Source organism: Anser anser (assembly GCF_964211835.1).
Source record: "Anser anser genome assembly, chromosome: 11".
NCBI lineage: Eukaryota > Metazoa > Chordata > Aves > Anseriformes > Anatidae > Anser > Anser anser.
This window is the reverse complement of record NC_139732.1, coordinates 17,735,981-17,755,382: the sequence shown is the minus strand read 5'-3', so window position 1 is coordinate 17,755,382 and position 19,402 is coordinate 17,735,981. Positions and strand designations below refer to the sequence as shown.

At 41.3% G+C, this 19,402-nt stretch overlaps 1 protein-coding gene across 1 annotated transcript; it reads right to left on the bottom strand.

Annotated features, from left to right (window-relative positions):
- Window positions 1–1,138: 1,138 nt before the first annotated feature.
- Window positions 1,139–7,448, bottom strand: CLEC3A (C-type lectin domain family 3 member A). Its single transcript, XM_083852072.1, has 3 exons — window positions 7,216–7,448; window positions 4,998–5,078; window positions 1,139–2,707 (listed from the first exon to the last, which is right to left on the bottom strand). The coding sequence occupies exons 1-3, from the start codon at window positions 7,328–7,330 to the stop codon at window positions 2,322–2,324; spliced, it is 582 nt and encodes a 193-aa protein (XP_083708198.1). The 5' UTR covers window positions 7,331–7,448; the 3' UTR covers window positions 1,139–2,321.
- Between the last annotated feature and the right edge of the window lie 11,954 nt (window positions 7,449–19,402).

The window sequence follows — 19,402 nt, the reverse complement described above, 5'->3', positions numbered from 1 at the left end:
TGCTGTTGTACCACTAGGTGGGAGTGTTGGAGCTTTTTCTGTGGTTGGTTTGCCTGAAAGTTGCTGTCGTGTCCTGCTGAATTCCCGGCCACCCAGGTAATTCCCAACTGAACGGTGATGACAAGCCAGTATGGAAATGGGGAATCACTACGTGACCGCCCCCGCCCTGATGCTGTCCCCATCTGCAGGGCAGAGTAACAACGCTGCACTTAGCGAGGGCCGTCAGCTAATGAAGGCTGTTAACTCTCAGGAATCGCGAGAGGGACTTGTGGCTCTTAATTCCCTTTGGCCAGCTGTGCACACCTGTAATGGAGAGCAGGGGTCCCTGGTGCACAACCAGGTGCAGCCTCTCTAGGGTTGAGGAACCCAGGGCTGGAATTTGCTAGGAAAACATCACCAAGAGACCCGAGAGGATTTCAGAAACTAATTGCAGGAGACCAGGTAGAGAAGGGAACCTAATCCGCTTGGAATGGAAAAGGCAGGCAATACCCTGAATTATCATGAGAGAGGAAAAATAATTGATAAATGTCTACCAAAAACATCTATAACTGTTTTCATCTCCCGCCTGCAATTTTAGAAACTTGGCTGAAGTACATTGAAGAAAATAGGACGTAAATTTTATAGACTCATCACAGTTTGATAGTGGTTTATTGTAAATGGGTTCTTGAATTTGCAATGAATTGTTAATTTGACTGTAGCTGTAGGGATATGCTCAGATACTGACCTATTTCAGACAAGCCAAACTCTTAATTGTGTTAAAATGTAGGTAAAGGGAGTATTGCTTCCCAACCTCAGTAAAGATTGGTAGATTTTGAGAGAAAAATTGGGATATCCGGGGACTTCTTGCTCCTTTACTTTAACTCAGAAACCAAGTAAAAGAAGTCAGAATTAGACCTATTTTACAAATTAATAAAGTGCTGGAAAATTGAATTAATTACAACACGTATTACAGTGGTACATAGAGTGTTTGCATCTCATACAGCACTTATGCATATAGGGACCTAAATTTTGTTGATACATGAGTAAAGAAAAGCTGCAGTATAATTTGCCCAAAGATCTTTTGAATCCTCAAGAAAGCACTAGGAAGAATGGCCTTTGAGTGGATGCTTAAGCTTTCAAAAACACTACTACATTTAAATACCAGTAATTGCACATTTATTGCACAAATTAAGAAAATCTGCACAATTGAAAGAGAAAAAGTAGAAAATAGCCTTCAAGCAACAATATATTTAAATCATTAACTGAAATTCCCTTACACAACAGAGAAACTGCAGTTTCTAACATGAAGGCAAATCTATATTGTGATGTTAAGAACAGCAAAAGAACAACCAGCATATTTTACTTCATTTTCAAATGTTGGGTGTTAAACTGAAGAATTTACATGTGGCCAAATGAGCGATGGTTTGGCCCCATTCCTTTGTGCCAGTCAGGCATGCTACCTGCAATATGGAGAGAGAGGAACCCTTCCCCTCTGTTCATGTATTCACACAGTGTTACAGTCTGAATTATAAAGCCTCCTTCTGATCCTGCAGGAGAGGCTTTTGCACATCTTCCTAAGGCATTACATCCTAGAGGTATGATCTAGTCCCAGGTCGCTTTCTTCTACAGGAATCTTCTAAGTAATATCTAATATCTAACCATAATTGAGACATTTAGAAGCAAACGTATTTAGACTAACTGATGTTTAGAACAGCTATTTCCTCCATTTTCTAGCAGTGTATCAATTTTTACTCCATGTAGTTTAAAAATTAATATCAGGTTTTAATTTCGTTTAACTTTCTTAACCCATAGGTAAAACTTGGTCACAGATCTTTCCTGTTAAACTCCATAAGGATAATGGCCATTTTTCACAGGAGCTTACATTATGCCAGAGTCCTCCTTACACGCTGGGGCTAAGAGGACCCCTACATCTTCTATTAGCACATGGCCCCATGTGGCAACCTTCTGTAAATTTCCAATAAATTCATTAGAGATCTGAGACCAAGCAAATACCCTCCTACCGTGGACATACAAAGTTCAGAAACAGAGGTGAATTCCAGCAACCCGAACATCAGGCTGAAATAATATGGCAAAATATGATACAGTATAGATCAAAACACAATATATATTCCTGTACATGCTGAGAGCACTCACTAAATATAACATTTTAAGCATCTGAATAGAAAATAAATTAATAAAGGAAAACCCTGTTTCAGGAAAGAGTGAGGAGAGGCAAGAGATGGATACTTTTAATTCACCACTGTCTAAGTGGGAGGGGCTACTAACAAGCAAAACTGCATGTTAATAACCCAAAACATGGTCATGGTCATTTATGTATGGAATTATGGGATCAGAAATTCACAGATATATCTTTTGGCAGTACGGCAGACTTCATCCACCCACTTGCCTTGTGATGAAAAAAAGACACAATTTTCACGCTTCCCCCCATTTGGTTGGGCTCGATCCCAGTTGAAGTACTGTAGAGCCATGCCATTGACATCAACAAACTTCCCTTCATTTACCATGTCATTGACACCCAGCCAAAACTCAGACACTCCAGGCATGCTTTTCTTGCCATAGTCTCGAAGAGTATTTGTTTCATCGCTATTCCTTGGGATAGCCAGTGTCCCTCCCTTGGCTATGCAGTCTTCATTGGCTTCATGAAAATGCTTGGTGCCTTCTGATATGAGGTAGCACTTCTTATGGGCCTTTGTCCCACGAAGACAGACTGTGAACAGATATTGGTTTGCAAGTTCAGTAAAAACCAAGAGCTTTGAATGATGTTTCCTAAAATGATCATTTTCTAAAGATCTGTCCCTCCAGAATCTAAATTGAAATGAAGTAAAGTGACTTAAATCTGTAAAAACTTTTTGAAAAGCTAGAGCACACTCACCACTGAGCTTGCGTGACAATCTGAACCAAGTAATATAAACATTTGCATTTATAAATCTGTTTGGTTTTAGTTCTACTGGAACATATCAGGGAAGTGTTGATGTAAATTACAAATGTACTAGAACATGACTTTGGCATCTGCTCTGTGACTGAAATTGCCTTGCAGAACCACTGTCAGAGTTCTTCCCGTCTAGGCAGGCTTGCGGGAGTCAATCCTTAAGCTTCACTCTCCAGCTCTCCTAATGCAGGTATGTGAAAAAAATGACTCTCACAAGAAAAATTACAACAGAACTGTTCTCAAAGGAATGTTGCTTCTGAGTTGAGGAAAGTAGCAAAGGACTTGAATAAAATAGTGTGATAGTTATTTTTAGAATCTGCATCTGACTACTTCCAGCCCATTTCATTTATTGCTTAAACTCATCTTGTACTTATATTAGAAATGTCATGAAATAAGATGAACATCTTCTGTCCTGATGTTTTCTGTAGTCTGTTTCTAATTCCTGTCATCTGTTCTAGTTAAAACAATAATAATAATAATAGAATAAGTTAAAAGGCAATTATGTATCTGATCAATGGAATATTGAAAGCCACTTTGGACCATATCCTATGTCTCAGGTTTTTTAGTATTTCTAGTTGCAGTTGTCATTGCATTTCTTAGCTGCATTTTCTAGACAACCTTTTTATATTAGTGCTTATCCTTCAGACTTTGTCCTTTCGAAGTGCTAAGCTAGACAATGAGCAAAGAAAAGTAATGAAGATATTTTCTAAATTTTGAATTCTTTAACAAATTTATATTCATAGGAAAGATCAGAGAGACCTTATCTACTTCCACAAGGACACAGTAATGATGGAGACCAGCCCTCTTTAGGGAGGAAGTATGTGCTGTTAAATGGCATGTGGCATCATTTCACAGTATGCAGAAAGGAGAACTAGGAAATTCAAGCAAAAGAAGGAATCAGATTATAATATGCCTTGAAAGCGCTTGCAAACTAAAAAAGCTACTTTCTGAAATATCATAAAGGCATTAATGAATGCAGTCAGAGCTACAGGGGTCATAGGTCTCTTTTTGCCAAATTTGGAATCCAGTTGAACAGTGTGGGTTCTGAATTTAGAATACAGCTCAAAATAAGTTTTGAGGATAGCAAATCTCCTGGCTCTGGTTTCATTTCTAAGCCACTGCATGCTTACTCTCAAGCTCCTTCTGGAAGCAATACAAGAACTACTTTTAAACAAGAGCTACTTGTCTAGCATGGGTTTCCTCTTTGAAGAAATTTCTAAAGTCCTCTTATAAGAAATTTAAAATAAAAATATTTAATAAAGCTCAAAAAACTCTGTGTAACCCAAAATGCAAAACAGGACAACCCAGATATTACCATCCCTAAGCAAAATACGTTCTATTTCATGTGAATTATGTCATTTCCTCTGTAGTGTCCTCTTGAACGTGTTTAAATGCCAAGTTTTGTGTCAACAGCTGTGAAAAAGCAGAAGTGTCTAGTAGGTGTATTTACCCTTCTTATTTTGTTTGGAAATTTCCATCTGACTATGAAATATTTAAAGGACTCTGCACATTGATACAGGATACTTCTGAACTCACAGTGAATGCTACTTAGAAGTTTTATGGCAACATTCACGTTTGGATGTTGCAATCTGCACACTTTAAGAAGACTCAGTCCTTTCAGCTTATCTTTTTTTGGAGATTCTCATCCTTTTCCATGACCATTTTTGTCTTGATAGTTCGTGTTCATTTCCGAGCTGAGGACCCAACTCATTGACCATTTGAACTTTCAAACCCAACAAACCTAATGCCTTTTTCTAGTTATACCTAAAGTGCACAAGAATCACAACCAGGGGTTGTGCATAGCAAGGACAAATGCAGTCCTTGCTCCAGAATGGTTATTGCTCTTAGTGAAGAGCCACCACTTGGACACCATTAGTTCATACTTGATTTTACCCAAATGCTTTCTTCAACACTTGTTTTACCATTATAGCTGTATCATACCATGGTTCTAAGGAGATGTATTTCTCAGTCACAAATCCCCTTAAAGAAACAGATGAGAGTAAAGTGTGTGAGAGAAGGAAGGCAGTGATAAGTTCTGGAAGCCACTGACCAGTGTGAGCTGCTTTACCTGTTTGAAGTGCTTGCATTTCTTTGAGAGCATTTACTTCTCGCCACAATTTGTCAATCTGAGTCTTTAGGTCATCTTTTTCTTAAATAAAACAAATGTAGAGAAATAAGAAGACATGCATGCAAAAACATTATTTTTTTAATGTTAACAGCTGTAGGGTTTCTGCATTGCTAAGGTATATCTTGTCTTTTTTAAAGTTTTCCTTAATGAAAGGTTTTTGGTAGTGTTAATACATATAAAAAACAAACAAACAAACAAACAAACAACACCCTACCATCATTCTTTTAATCTTATTTTCAGTTGGACCATATCCTGGTAACTATTTCAAAACCATCAACTGTTGCTACTAATCACTATTATTTTGCCGGTATCTAATTTATAGCAAAATTTGCCTATTTACTTTTGCACCTGTACAATGTGATGTGTGGATATATGTATACATATATATATATGTATCTGATACAAAAACAACAGCAGGACAGAAGTTGTGTTTATTCAAAGAAATGTTAATTCTGTGAGCATAAAAGTTATACACAAATCTTGTTTTAATGCAGTGAAGGACGTAGACATAATCTAAGTTCATTGCCTGAATGCACGCAGACAGGCTTGCTGAGCTGCAGTCTCTTATCCCCATGAGGAGCCTTCCATCAGTACAGAGAGGGCCTGGTAACTTAAGTCACTCACATGCAGCCTAAGTCACCATTTTGTGACACTTAGAAAAATACTAACAAGATGGTGAGACAAAAAAAAAAGATGCGAATTTGCACACAGTAACTCCATTTCCATGTCTTCTTTTCCATGTTTTTCCCTTTAATCGTTATACTAGCCCACCGCAATCAAACAACTAGCAGACACGTTTCCATTGCACAAGATTACAATTTGATTGCAGCAGTAACCAGACCTTCCAGAAGCCACAGTAATGAGCATGAGGAATAAATAAGCTCTTTCACAAGCAGCAGAACTAACAAACCCACAGTTCCTACAGATCCGTGTTACATCACTTAATCTTCCAGCTGCACCCCAGAAAGCTTGTCCCTTCTGCATATTCCCTCCAGTCAGAGGGAGAGACCTCGGCTGTCCTTTGTGACTCCCTGGCTTCCCAGGGCAGGACTCCCAGTCCATGCTTGCTCCTCCCTACGATTCCTATTTCCAGTTCACAGTGACCTCTCCATTTTCCCTATCTGCTTTGAAAGAGGCAAAAAGCAGAACAGCTGAGCTCCTGGTACAACCTTTTCATAGTGCCACACAATGCGGATCTCTTTTTTTTGCACCCACATTCTGAATTTCACAATATCAGGCAACTTATCTTTAGTACCTCCATTATTCTGCCAAATTATTTCAAATGCAGAAGTTATTAGGGGAAAGCTGACAGACAAATGTGCTGGCAGCACTAATCTATAAGCAGCATTTCCTTAGGACATCAAGCAAAAAAACTAAGGAGATTCAAAGGGAGAAATAAATATATATAAATTTATAGCTCCAAAGCAGCATAACTATGTTGTAAAATGACTTTATCAAAGCTGTATTTTTTTTTCCACTGACTAGGAGTTTAAATATTTGCCATTAGTGTAACCTCCATCATACACTTTTATTAGAAATAAGCCTTTAAATTAAATACACAGACTTTTCCAAACACCGGTCAATGGTTTTGTATTTGCTTTGTAAGCTTTGCTCTGGGAATTTATTCTTTTTCTGCTAATTCCTTTTTATTAGTTTGACTTGCCATTTCACCATACTTCTCACACAAGTAAAGTAATATCCCACAAATATTACACAGACGTTCTGTTAAAATTAGGAAATGGACAAAAATTCGAACAATACCCTTGAAGCTTTAATATTTTATTCTGTTCTTTTCCATCATGTGTACATGAATTTCTGATCTACCAATATAACTGTGTAACTAGGAATGATTGGCCAGAGTCCTCTCTCAGCTGTACCTGTGAGCCCTAAATAATGTCAACAGAGATGAATAGGCATAACAGAGCAAGGTATTTATAACTGCTATACAGCTCTATTTCTATAAATCATTCCAGCACATTATTCTTCACTTTACTAACTGACACAAAAGTATTTTAAAGGTAGATATAAGGTAGGATCAACTGTCATTTGTTATTGAACATTTGCATAATGCTACTTTCTGATTCATGCAATGTTAAGTACAAAGTAAACTTGGATAGTCTATAAGCCTCTATCCCTCCTCCCAGTTACAACCCAGTACCTTTCACTCTCCGTTTGCTGTGCTTCCTGGCTTTGAATTTGGAAGCCTGGCTGATGGTCTGATCCAGCAGTAAAATAATTATGAGTAGAAAAATCCTAAGTCCAGTTTGTGCCATCTCTCTTCTGAAGAACTTAAAAAGAGGCTTCAAGAAATTCTCTTCAGCGGCTTCAAGAGCAAGTCACATAGACACATCTCACCAGGGACTGACTGAGGTCAGTTTTATAAAAGTGTAGCGATAGGGTTGGCTGCACTCCTTGCTTACGAAATGTGTTTAATACTTAAGCTGGCTGCAGCATAAGGTACCCCCTTGTTCTCACATCTCATCTGAAATTCCTGTTTCCTTTTCGGGTTCAGCTGGGACAGGTTTCTTTTAAGGGCACTGAACAGTGCACGGATTGCCACAAATGAACGCCATTTCTTCAGAGATTGTTTTATTTTTGAAGCTAAAGGTATGAATAAGCTGATGGATGCTCAAAAACACCTTGTGCAATGCCAGCCTCAGGAAGGAGGGGGTAGCCAAAAGGTTTCTACAAACCTAACAGGCTCACCCAGAATGACTCTGTCCCAAGCTGGTTAGGTCTAGACAAAAGCCATGATCTTATTTACATTCAAACAACAACAAAAAGTGACCCATGAGTCAGTATTGCAGCTATACACAAAAACACAGACATATATAGTATATATACACTAAGATCACATTGTTAGGAGTGCAGTCCTTATTTTATGAAGAGTTCATAAGTACCTACTAGATATTGCGGCATTTCTGACAAAGAACAGGATGTGCCATCAGCAGAGTCTAGCTCAGAGAGCAAAAGATTGTGATACTCTTCCAAAGGTTCCCAAGTCCCAACTACATGGCTGGAGGAAGAGATATGGCTCTCGGTAAAACACAAAATACTGGAAGCAGGACAGTGGCTGTCTAGACTCTGGCTGTCTAGAATTTATTAAATGAATATAGTTATGACAGGGTCCTATCCACCCAGGACTGTCTAGCAAACCACTCACCGAATGCAAGCTGCCCATTTCAGTGCATAGTTAAATGTGGAAAAGGCTGCGATTCCAGCTAGCACACCAGAAACCAAAACGTGAGCTGTCAGAGAGAAAAACAGAAATCTTTCTAAGTTCAAGATTTAGTCTGTCATTTAGAACTAACCCTAAGTTCAGGGTTGACATGTATTTTATCCCAATGATATTGGGGAATCAACGGAAGTTAATTAAAGGCAAACAGCTGAATCAGTAACCTCCAGTTAGCTTTTCACTTGGTCCCTTCTCAGAGGCTGTGGAATTGCACATGAAGTGGCTCCTGAATCACCACAGTTCGTTGCCTGACACATTAAATTCGTGCTGATTTTGTGTTACCTCAGCGAGGGAGCTGTAAGCCTGGGAGGTGTTTCAGGTGGAGCTCAGCTGTCCCAGCTGCAAGGCCAGCAGGTCCAGAGAGAGGCAGGACCAGCACCTGGGGTCAGCAGGCACTTTAGTGTGTCTTTCAGGACACAACACAATAATGAACTTGTTTCTTCTCTTTGACTTTGCTACACAGGCTTGCTTTTCCTTCTGTGAAGTGAGTCTGAAAGAAAGAGTTGTACTCTAGTGAGGTAAGCTCAGAACTCACTAGTAATGAAGGGAAAAAGTAAACCCAGATTTGGTATTCTGAGAGTCGTTGGCGAAGAGCCCAAGTGAAAGCCTGTGCTTTTTGGAGTATGCCATGTTATGTCCTTTTAAGAACAGACTGAAACTCTGTTTTGAAAGCTTTATCCACCTTGTTTCAGTAGTCTCTTTGAGCATTTTACAAGCAGCTCAGTTGGGCTTTACTCCTAAAACCTGAATTGTAAAGCTGTCTTTACAGCTGCTGTGAGAAGCCACAGGGTTATAGGGGATTGTTGGTCTAGAATTTGTCTAGAGCACCTGAGAAATAGGTTTCACACTTGTGACTAATCTATAGCAACTGAGAAAGCAAGCTTAACTTCTTGTATACAGTGCGTGGGCAGGAGAGTCAGAGAAAAGTCAAAATAAGTTGCTGAGAACATGTAAACTCCTGGTGCTACTGTGAGGAAACAGAAAATGCCTCCATATAGGAGGCCTAGGGCCTCGCCAAAGTAAATACCGACCCGTGTATGGTTTAGAAACTGGCATTACAATGTCATTTAGAGCTGTAATTTTTCTTTTACAAGCAGTTATAGTGATATAATATAGCCCAGAGAGCAAACAAAGTTATATATGTATAGAAGTAATTTTTCTTGGGACAAATTATTCCTCTTTCCCTATCAGAATGTGCTATATAAATATAATAGCCTCATACCTTTACAGCTGCGTCCAGACTAGGATGGGATTGTAGCTTTTATTCACACCAGCATAACAGAACTTCTTCATATAGACAAAACTGTATTTTCTCTTGAAGTGCTTAGCTGGAAAAGAAACATCTTGCAGAAGCCATAGCTGCTGTACAGCACAGGCACCTGGGTGGTTTTACGGCACACGCCTCCCCACCTCATTCCATTTGCTTTCAAACAACTGAGCCATTCAGAGCATAAGCATCCTTTGGTGAAAAGTTCATTTCAGTTTCTGCACCGAGGCTCTTCAAGGTAAAAAGTCTATTCCCCTCGGAGACAGTTCCACCTTTATGTGCTTCTGTAAACTGGCTCAGAAAAACTCTTTATACGGCTGTTTTTTCCTCTCCATTCCCAGCCATCTCTGGGTTTGTGGAAAGAACATGCAAAGAGAATGAGAAGTCGGTGTGAGATGAGGACTGGATGCGGGACTGAGATCCTGAAACAGGTCTGGCTGCAGAAGTCATTTCCTGTTATGTGGAATAAGATCTATGCAGGGGGATCATGTCCTTTGTTATCCCCTGAGGTAGTAGAGCTACGAATAAAATACTACTTGTAAAATATTTTAAAGAAAGTTACTGCTTCAGTCTCTGAAAAGCAAACTACTCATATATTGCTAGTAGGATGTATGTGTTTTCCTGAGGTCTACAGTCCCTTCTGGGTTTCAGAGCTAATTGTGTTGTGACATGCCTGACCAAAGGAGAAACTGGTGGGCTCTATCCGCTGCTGAAATCAGAGCAAGTTTTTCTGCAGCTTTTCAGTTACGGAAAACTCAGCTCATCATAGGATTTGGGGAAAGGAGCTTTTATGTGTGTAATTATTTGCCTGTTCTACTCATAGTGTAAAGAGAAAATGAAAACTGATCAGAGCTGTTACCAGGCTAAGGAATTTCAAGTGGGGCAAACCTGAGGGCCAACATAGCCAAGAGAATTAGAAAACACAAAGGTTAGTAAAAGGTTTAGCACCCCCCAGCATTGGTTTTTATGACTGACTTGAGTGGTAGATGGGATCCACGGGTTGATTTTCATTTGGTTCAATTAAATGTAACCAATGTTGCAGATTTTGCTAATCATGGATTATGTCATGCTTGGAAAATTACTGTGTGCTTGGTTTCTTCGGCCTTGAAAAGACTTACAAAGTCTTTCTTTAGGATTTGAACCCAGTCCAACCAGGTATGAAGCAGGTATGGCTGACATCCCAACACCAAAGTTATTTTCGGGAAATTTGTACAAACAAGCTGTGTGTTTGGAAAAGGGAAGGGCTAACCTTATGGTATGTGAGGTTCTGTGAAAATTCTAAATTATATTCTGGGGTTGTGCAATCAGTTCAGTTTTTTTCCTGTCATACTAATTTGCTCTTTTGAAAGGCAATTTTCAAGCTGTGAGGGTTCTGCTCTCTCTGTTGGAATAAACGAAGGTTCCAGATTTATTGCGAACACAGGCTGCCCAGCAGTGACTTGTGCTGAAGGTCACTGAGTGTTGAAATGAGAGCATTCAGGATATGTAGGTGTGTAAAGCTTCTGTTCCAAATGCATCCTCATCTTGGCACTGTGGAACTGGTAATAGGGTCGATCAATATATAGGCTTCTCTAGTTTTCTTTCTAGTTTCAGGACGGCATTTTGAGCTTCCTGAGTGAATGGTTTTTGTATCTTCTATTTGGGGTCTTTGCCACAACAGCATCTCACAGCTGGGCCTTATCAAGCACAGAGGATGGTAAAGAATATGCAAGAAGCCACACAATGACTTATGTATATCACACACATATTTAGGGCAAATTTCTTTATCTGGGCTGTGTGACCAAACTACCTTGTCTGTGCTCTTTTCATTCTCTTGCAAAGGCAGTGAATAGAGGTTAAGGGTTGTAAAGTTGTAAAAGTAATGCTGGTAAATTCAGAAAAGATTCAGAATTCAGAAGGGATTCACCAAATCTGCTCTTTTTGGTTACCCATCCAATGCCACTGTGCACTGATAAGGTAGCCTTCTTACAGGGTTCAGACATCTCAAAGGAGTGGCATAGTTGCCAAATATTTTCTGTTACTTCAGGGCTTTAGCAGCAAAAAGAAGTGGTGCTGAGCATTTCGTTCACTGCCATTGCCTATTTCTTTGGGCAGGAAGGACCCCAAGGAAATGGCTCCTTGTCTGGAGTTAAATGTTTTGACGGTTATGTGTAATGTGCAAAGAGAGCAAAACACAATCTTCCCCCAAACCAGACACTGTGTTTACAGATCAGGTGACTCCGTGTCATCTCTAGAGATAAGGGAATTTAGGAGAAAATGTAAAGCTTTGGTTTCTTTGCAATCCAGGTGCAAATAAAAGAGTTGAATGGGGTCTTTTGAAATGCTACTCCTGCGGACTTGGCAAGGTTTCCACGTTGGGAATTACTGGCGGCAGCTCAGCTTGTTTAGCCCTCGGGGTGCGTGTGAGAATGTGTCTCCTTCTCTTTTGTAAACATAAAATACGTGTTGTGCTTATTTTTCTCCTGCAATGTGTGCTGCCTTTTTTCCTTCCAGGAAATGATCTAAAAACATCCTGAGCATTTAATTTCTCCCCTTAAATATTTTATTTTTGATCACCACGTCTCTCTAACCTGAGGTTTTCCAGCTTCACGTTAACATGGTCTTAACAGGTTCTGCTCATCCATACACATGCCAGACAAAGCAATTTGGACAAAGCTTTGATTTAGCCACTGTGGAGCTCACAAGACAGTCTGAATTGCACACTCGCAGGTTCATAGCAGGTTACTAACAGTGCAGCTTTGCTTGAAGCCAGTAGGACTCGCCAGAGTAAGGATTACATTTTGGCTTGTGTAGACATTTGTAGGATTTTCCTACACCAGATGGAAAACCAGACCTTCTCAGGAGCGTGATCACATCTCCCTTCGGTGGCTGCACTTCACAGAGGACTTCGATTCTCTGCTTGAGGGCTGAGGAGGGGGCTTTGGCCACCCACAAACTTGAGTTCCCACCTCATGTATGTCCATATGGCCGCTGAGGCCCCTGTCTCTGGCACCAGAGCCCCTGCAGTGCTGCTGCTGCTCAGCCAGCGTGGCTGCCTGCTGACAGGACACTTTGACTGGGGGCTGCCAGCCTGGCCTGCGGCAGGGAGCCAAGCCACAGGGCTGTCACACGATGTGCAAACAGCTGACCCCGCTTTACTGTGCCTTAGAAGCAACGTGTCTCCCATGCACAAGCATAATCAGCTCACGCACCAGGCCCCAGGGCTGGAGAACATGTGATGTGGTCCAAGTAAAAGACTTTTATTTTAAAATATAAAGGAGGTTTTTAGCTGCCTGGTCAGGAAAGAAAAATAGCGCCTAAATGTGAACCTTTGGGTGATGTCTGCTTGTCTACAGACAACTCAGCCTCTTTGCTGGAGGCTGGGGAAGGGGCAGTGGCAAATAGTAAAGCAGGCCCCAGCAGCATGCACCACACGCACACCTTCCTGCTCCCCATCATGGGACAAAAGTGCAAATCGCACATCACTTGCTGGAAGATGCTCACACAAGGAGGTTGAGTGAGGGTGGAAAAATAAAAATAACCTGTATCTGTGCTTTTTTTTTTTTTTTTTTTCCTAACAACCCAGTATGTCTATTGAGAAATAACTTCCATTTTGGGGAATTCTGAAAAATAAATTCTGAAAAATATGAGACTGCTCTGTAGAGGTGGGGGATGCCCTAAGACCCCATGAGCCAGGTAGCATCAGGAAACCTGAGCTGTGGGTTTCTAGTGTCAGATCATGCAGCTAGAGGTGTGCAAGGGCAGGGTCATATACCCAGACAAAATATACAACATTCTGGGAAGCTTTTTAAAAAGGACTTGCTGTCACACCATGATTTGTAAGCAAGAAAGTGAGGGGGAGAAAGGAGATCTGTATTATCCCTTGTATCCAACTGCAAAGGCAGCTGATGCTTACATCCATCCAAAGCCTGAAGCCTGGCCTCTTTCTAATTGTGCTTTAGTGTTACAGTGTCTTCCTAGCCCATGATGCTACATATTGTGCATGTGAGCCTGCTGCACAGCCTTACACAATCGGTAAGTGCGAGTTCAAAGACTGCATTCAGGCTTGAAGATTTTCAACACTGAAAATTGCTTCCTCAGTGGCAACTAGAACAGCAGGAATAAACAGGCTATTTATTAAAATATTTTCAAATAACAGTTTCAAATTGAAATGATTCTGGCATTCGCTGAGTAATTTAGACGTTATGTAAATGTAAACAGCACAGAGTTTTTCATTGTTACATTATTCATTGTCGTGTGCCTCCTTGCTGCAGTTTATTCCCATTTCCAGCAGATGTCCTAAGCGCCCTAGGAATGATTAGGATAGGTCTGACTTTGTGTTGCTTATCCATCACAGCAAAAGAGAAAAGACCAGGTTTTCCTCTCTCTGCTAAATACTCAGGGTAAATCCATTGTGTTGTAAGGCTTTACGCCAGTGTCACCCAGCAGAGGGTCAGACTCAGACTTGTCAGGTTGCAGCCGTGTGCCACGGTTCCTTCCCTCTCACACATGTGGGGCAATCAAGAAGCGGTGAGAGCTGTTGTTTTATGGCCTTACCAAACCCTGTGCTCTCCCTTGCTCAACAGACTTGCGTGTTCCTGTGGGGTGACCCCTTTCTAGTAACAGGGAAGTTCTGATGAGCTAAATCCACACTAAAGGCATCAGTTTTGCAGGCTTAAGGCCAACAGCCCTTGTTCTTTCTCTGATAATTAGTGGCAAATAGTCAGGGATCATCTCCCCACGCAGTGGCAATGTAATGCCAGGTAACCAAAGCTGGAAATGTGTAAGCGAGTCTGGGGACAGAAAGAAGGCAGTAATATTTGTGAAGCTTTAGATCTGAGCTAGTCTGGCCACAGCTGTAAGTGCAGAGGAGTGGCTGTATTCTCTGGGCAGGGATTTTTCATTTTGTACTTCATACTTGTTGCAGCAGCTCCATAAAACCAGTATAAACCAGTACTGTGTCCTCAAGATCATTGGGTTTGGCAATGCATATAGTGTATTTTAATATGGAGAACTGAGTAAGGATGAAACAAAGAATCTTTTTCCCCCCACCAAATAAGTTATGACATGGAAATAAATATTACTCCTTGAATTTTTAATACTGCAGCTACGACTAGGTTCATTTAGAGGACCAATCAGCTTGATGCTGTCCCTATTAAAGCCAGTTGTAAAACTCCTATGAGATCCAGTTTGAGCTGAATTTACCATCTTAATGGGAATAAGGAAGGAAGCTTGCAATAATTATCCTTTTATTACCCTGTTTTGCTTGATGATTAGCAAACAGAACACTATGTAATAACTTTATACATTGCTGTCATGCTGAACAAAATGCAGATCAAAAATCTCATATGAATTGTATTATGTGTGCTTTATTAAATTAACCTACAATGCCAGGGAATGTGCTGCAAGCGAGACAATATTGAAATGAAGCTAACATTTAATATGTGAACTGTAAGAATTGTTTAGAGCAGTATCATTCAGCACAGCCAACAGCATCTAGTATGTGTAGGTGAGCAGTTGCAGATTGATCATCCAGGTGAGACCTTAAAGATGGTTCCTTCTGTACATCTCCTGTCGCATGCCTGTGGGACAGACCAATCTGACAGTCTCAGAGTACAGCTTCTCTCTAGTGACACACCACATAAACACACCGTTGATGTAAGGGTCCAACATCACTTGGCAATCAGACTTTATTATGGCATTAACTTTTACAGCCCAAGATGCAACATCATTTTCCATCTGATCCTCAGATGGAGCAATAGCAGTTTCATCCAGGAGGTGAGGATGAGACAGAAGGGCTGGATCTGCAGTCTCATATGAAACTGGGCACTGCTTGTCAGAAAAAGCTGGGTTCAGGGATCTGGGTTGATCCTTTTCCCTGCAATGCCCTACCAGAGGTGATTACTCAGATATATGTAGAGAGGATGATCAGGAAAATAGTAGAAAATGTTTATAATGGTCAATGTTTATAGCTGATTCACGTTCTGAGCTATCCTATTTGTTGAGAAAGAGCAAGGAAAATTTAGACTATTATCTCTCAACTGCTTATATTTCTATGGGGCTTTGCTGACAGGGTCTCAGATGAGGGTATGCAGCGTAATTCTGTGCATCTCCTTTGCCTTGGTATGATTTGAGACAGAGCTTTTAACCATGGAGGCAAAACTTCCATCTCAGCTGCTAAGTTTAATCAAGATTCCTTCAGTAAATGGAGAAATAAATCCCAGAGAATGATAAGTCTTTAAACCAAATAGCAATAATATAGCATTGGACAAGTCATTTAATTTCATTTTTCCTGTCTACAATAGAAATGGCCCAGGAACTCAAATGCACTGATGATAGGATGCTTTTATAAGACCAGTGAGGTACTTGATGAGTCATCAGACACTTGGTTTGATTTCTCTGTTTTTTCTCCTTTTTTTTTTTCTCACAGAATGAAAAAAAAAAAACTAATATAAAATGCAGGCAGTAGAAAGAAAAAAACAGCAGCAGAGAAACAGAGAAATAATTTGCCAAAGCAAACTGACATAGAAAAGAAAAACACTTCACTTATCTCTCTTCTGTGCTAGCAACAAAAGGAATGTTTTCACCTAGTGGCCTCTGGAAAACATCACAGATCTGATATGTCCTTCAGGCCACACGGTGCCTGTATCGCCAGGAGACACCCCAGTCACCATTCAGCTAGCTTCAGCCACCAGCCTTTATAAATATTGTTTGGTTATTAGATCATCACCTGGACAGCCTAAGGGTCAGCCAGTTCAGGGAAAGTACAAAAAGCCTTACTATAAATAATGCACCTGGCATTATCTGCAGTCTCACTCTGTTCTTCCAGGGCAGCTAAGATGCTGCATCATTTACTGCCGCACGATACAGCGAAACACATCTCACCATGTGGGAGATGTATTTACAAAGATTACCCAGCAGAAGAGCACAAAATGATTTGTACTGGAACCTGCAGCTTATCATGAAAATGATGTTTGGCAGGGACTCAGCTAGTGTCTGGCAGAACGTAGCCCATCTCCAGTTCTGGCCCCTGCAGAGGCAGAGCTGCCTCCAGCAGGGCTGTAGGAGCGGGAGCTGCTTGATTGCAGCCACCCTTGGGCCCAGGAGCAGCGCAGAGCCCCGGATCGTTGGGCATGGCAGCCTGGGGGAGATGAGGACATGGGGGGGAGGGTGCTTCACAGGTGCAGCTCTAAAAGCAAATCCACACACACACCCCACCATCACCCTGTTTCCCAACCCCTCGGCCTTCACAGGAGAAGTTTATCCTCTGCTATTTCTCCTAGCTCTGTTATTCTTTCAGGCTAATTGTAGCATCTCAGCATGGTCACTAAGCAAAAACTCCTCCAGACTTCCTAATCTCTGAAGGAAGACAAGCAGGCCCCCACCCCTGCAGGCTCCCACCCAGCCACAACACAACCCTCTCCCCCTTCTTACAGCTTCCTAAACTAACAAGTGCCGGTGGCATCTCTTAGCCTACATGTTTAATCCCAGGGTGCCCAGGCAGCAATTTTGTGGGGCTGCAGGGAGATGAGTGATGTCTGCAACTGATGTTAAAACATCACGGGTGCTCACAAGTTGCAGGATTAAAAACTCTTCCTCTGCCTTTTCAGGTTCTCTTTTCTTTCAATCAGTTTTTCAAGATTTTACCAACAACTGTGAAGACTGTACCTTTCTAAATGAAAGCTGATTTCCCATGTTGGCAGGTGTTTGAGTTTTTAAGAGAAATGCCAATCACTATGAAAGCTGGTGAGGCTTGTTTCTGGCCTTCTTTCCTCATCTTGCCCAAAATGCCTGGGGGAAGAGAAGAAAGGTTCACGTAGGTAAAGGGTTAATTACCCATGTTATGTCCTCTAGGATTTTGTCTGTCACTGTGGGGGGTGAAAGTGGACATGATGCGGTGTTCTTCAGGAAGTAAAAAACTACTTTTCCTGAGGCACTAGCAAAGAACAAGATCAACAGTCAAGTGGTGCAGGGCTTCCAGAAGCCCTGCAGGGAAGGCTGAGACCCCCATGCCAACGTGGGGGTGAGGCTCCAAGGAGGATAGGGACTTAAGCAACAGCGGTGTTAGTGTCAGGCAGCCCTTTACATGGCAAAAAGAGGCAGCCTTTGCGCCTTCCCCTTTTCAGCTTTGTGCAGACCTGGCTGGCTGGAGTGGGGAGCAATGGTGCAACAGCAGTGGGCTGTGCTGATGGGTTGCTCTGCAGCTTGCCAAACCTGCGTGTCTTTATACAGTGGCAGGAGCTAAACTGAGCTCTGACCACTTTCCCCGAACTGAGTCAGATTTCCAGAGATGTAGCAAATAAGAGCAAGAACAGAAGGCCTTGGAGGCTGCCACAGGAGCATGCAGACAGGGCAGTGACCGACACACACCGCTCTGCTACCTCCCTGTCACCTGGCTCTGCTTCGCGGGAGCATGGGCTGCTCCACCTGTCCATCTCCATGGAGCATAAATTGGAATTTATTTAAAAAAAAAAAAAAAAAAGCAAAACACAGTAAGTATGCCCTCATTTATAAGCAATATACAGCTCCTGACATGAAGAGACTATTATCTCCAATACCAACCTTGAATAGGAGAAGATCCCAAATAATAAGTACCAAAATTTCAAACACCTAATACATACTCTTACCTGTGTTTTTGCAGTCAAAACTTTAATACAAGAGAATCTGTGTCCAAAGCATGATTGTATGTACAAATTTAAGGTAGTACCAACTCTTTCTCAGCTTTCTCTCCTTAACCAGGGATGCAAAGTAGCTACTGGAATGTAAAGTTACTCTTACCAGAGGAAAAGTCTGAACTGCTTAGCAGGCTGTTAGGTTTCCTGAAAAACACTTTTGATGAATGAAGGAGGGCAGGAATCAGACTGGATGAAGAAAGGGTCCATTTTTACAACCCTGGGAACTGATGGAGAAAGTGCTGAATGTTTGACAAACGGCTTCTTCTTCATCATCCTTAGAGAATATGGATGTGGTCTTTAAACACTGCTGAAGGAGTTTAAGCATCCTTAGAAGAGAAATATAATCACCACAAATATATATTAATCAAATCAGGCATATGGTTAATAGATGTAAAACATACAAATAAATCAACAGATAGTATTCTGCAAATTCTACTCATTTGTTACTCCTGGGCAGAGCTGTACATGATTAATTCTCTTCCTACATTTATACTCTAATTGTGTATTATCTTCACTGTGTTCACACCTTCCAGTTACTGAACAGTATCCTGGTGGTGAGGTGCCCAACACAGCATTGTTAGAAATGGCAGTGATCAGGCCAGTGTTCAGAAAACCGTGCCATTTGCTGCATGTGTTTGACAGAGAGAGCCCAGGTAGACACAAAAGGAATGGTTTAGTTTGGATCAGCTGAAGGCAATCAATCAGCACGACAGCTCCGACTGAGGAGATAAAGCTACATTTGCATTTATCCTCTAACCTGTTCTCTCAGAAGAAAACATTAATATGCCTGCCTAGATGTTAAAAATTGCTTGGAAAAGAGATGTCTTGATGCAGATATCAGTTATAGGGCGTTGATTGTTTTGGCTCTTCTTGTAGTGAAACAAAACACTTGCTCACACCGAGGGACTCGGGGGCTGCAGGGGACACTCCCGCACGGTTCTGTAGGAGCCCAAGCTGTTGTGCTGTGTGTGCTGGATGTCACGTCCATAGTAGGGGAATATGTTTTGGCAAAACCCACCAGGATTAATGACTAAGCTCACAGAAAATGAGTGAAGCACAAAAAGAGGGAATGAGGTGAAGACCTCGGATACTCAGCATACTAAGATGATTTTTTTGCATTTTCTCTGGCCAGATGCCATGCAAAGTCTGCATCCCTGCTTGCCTGGTAGCAGCATCTGTGTGTATGACA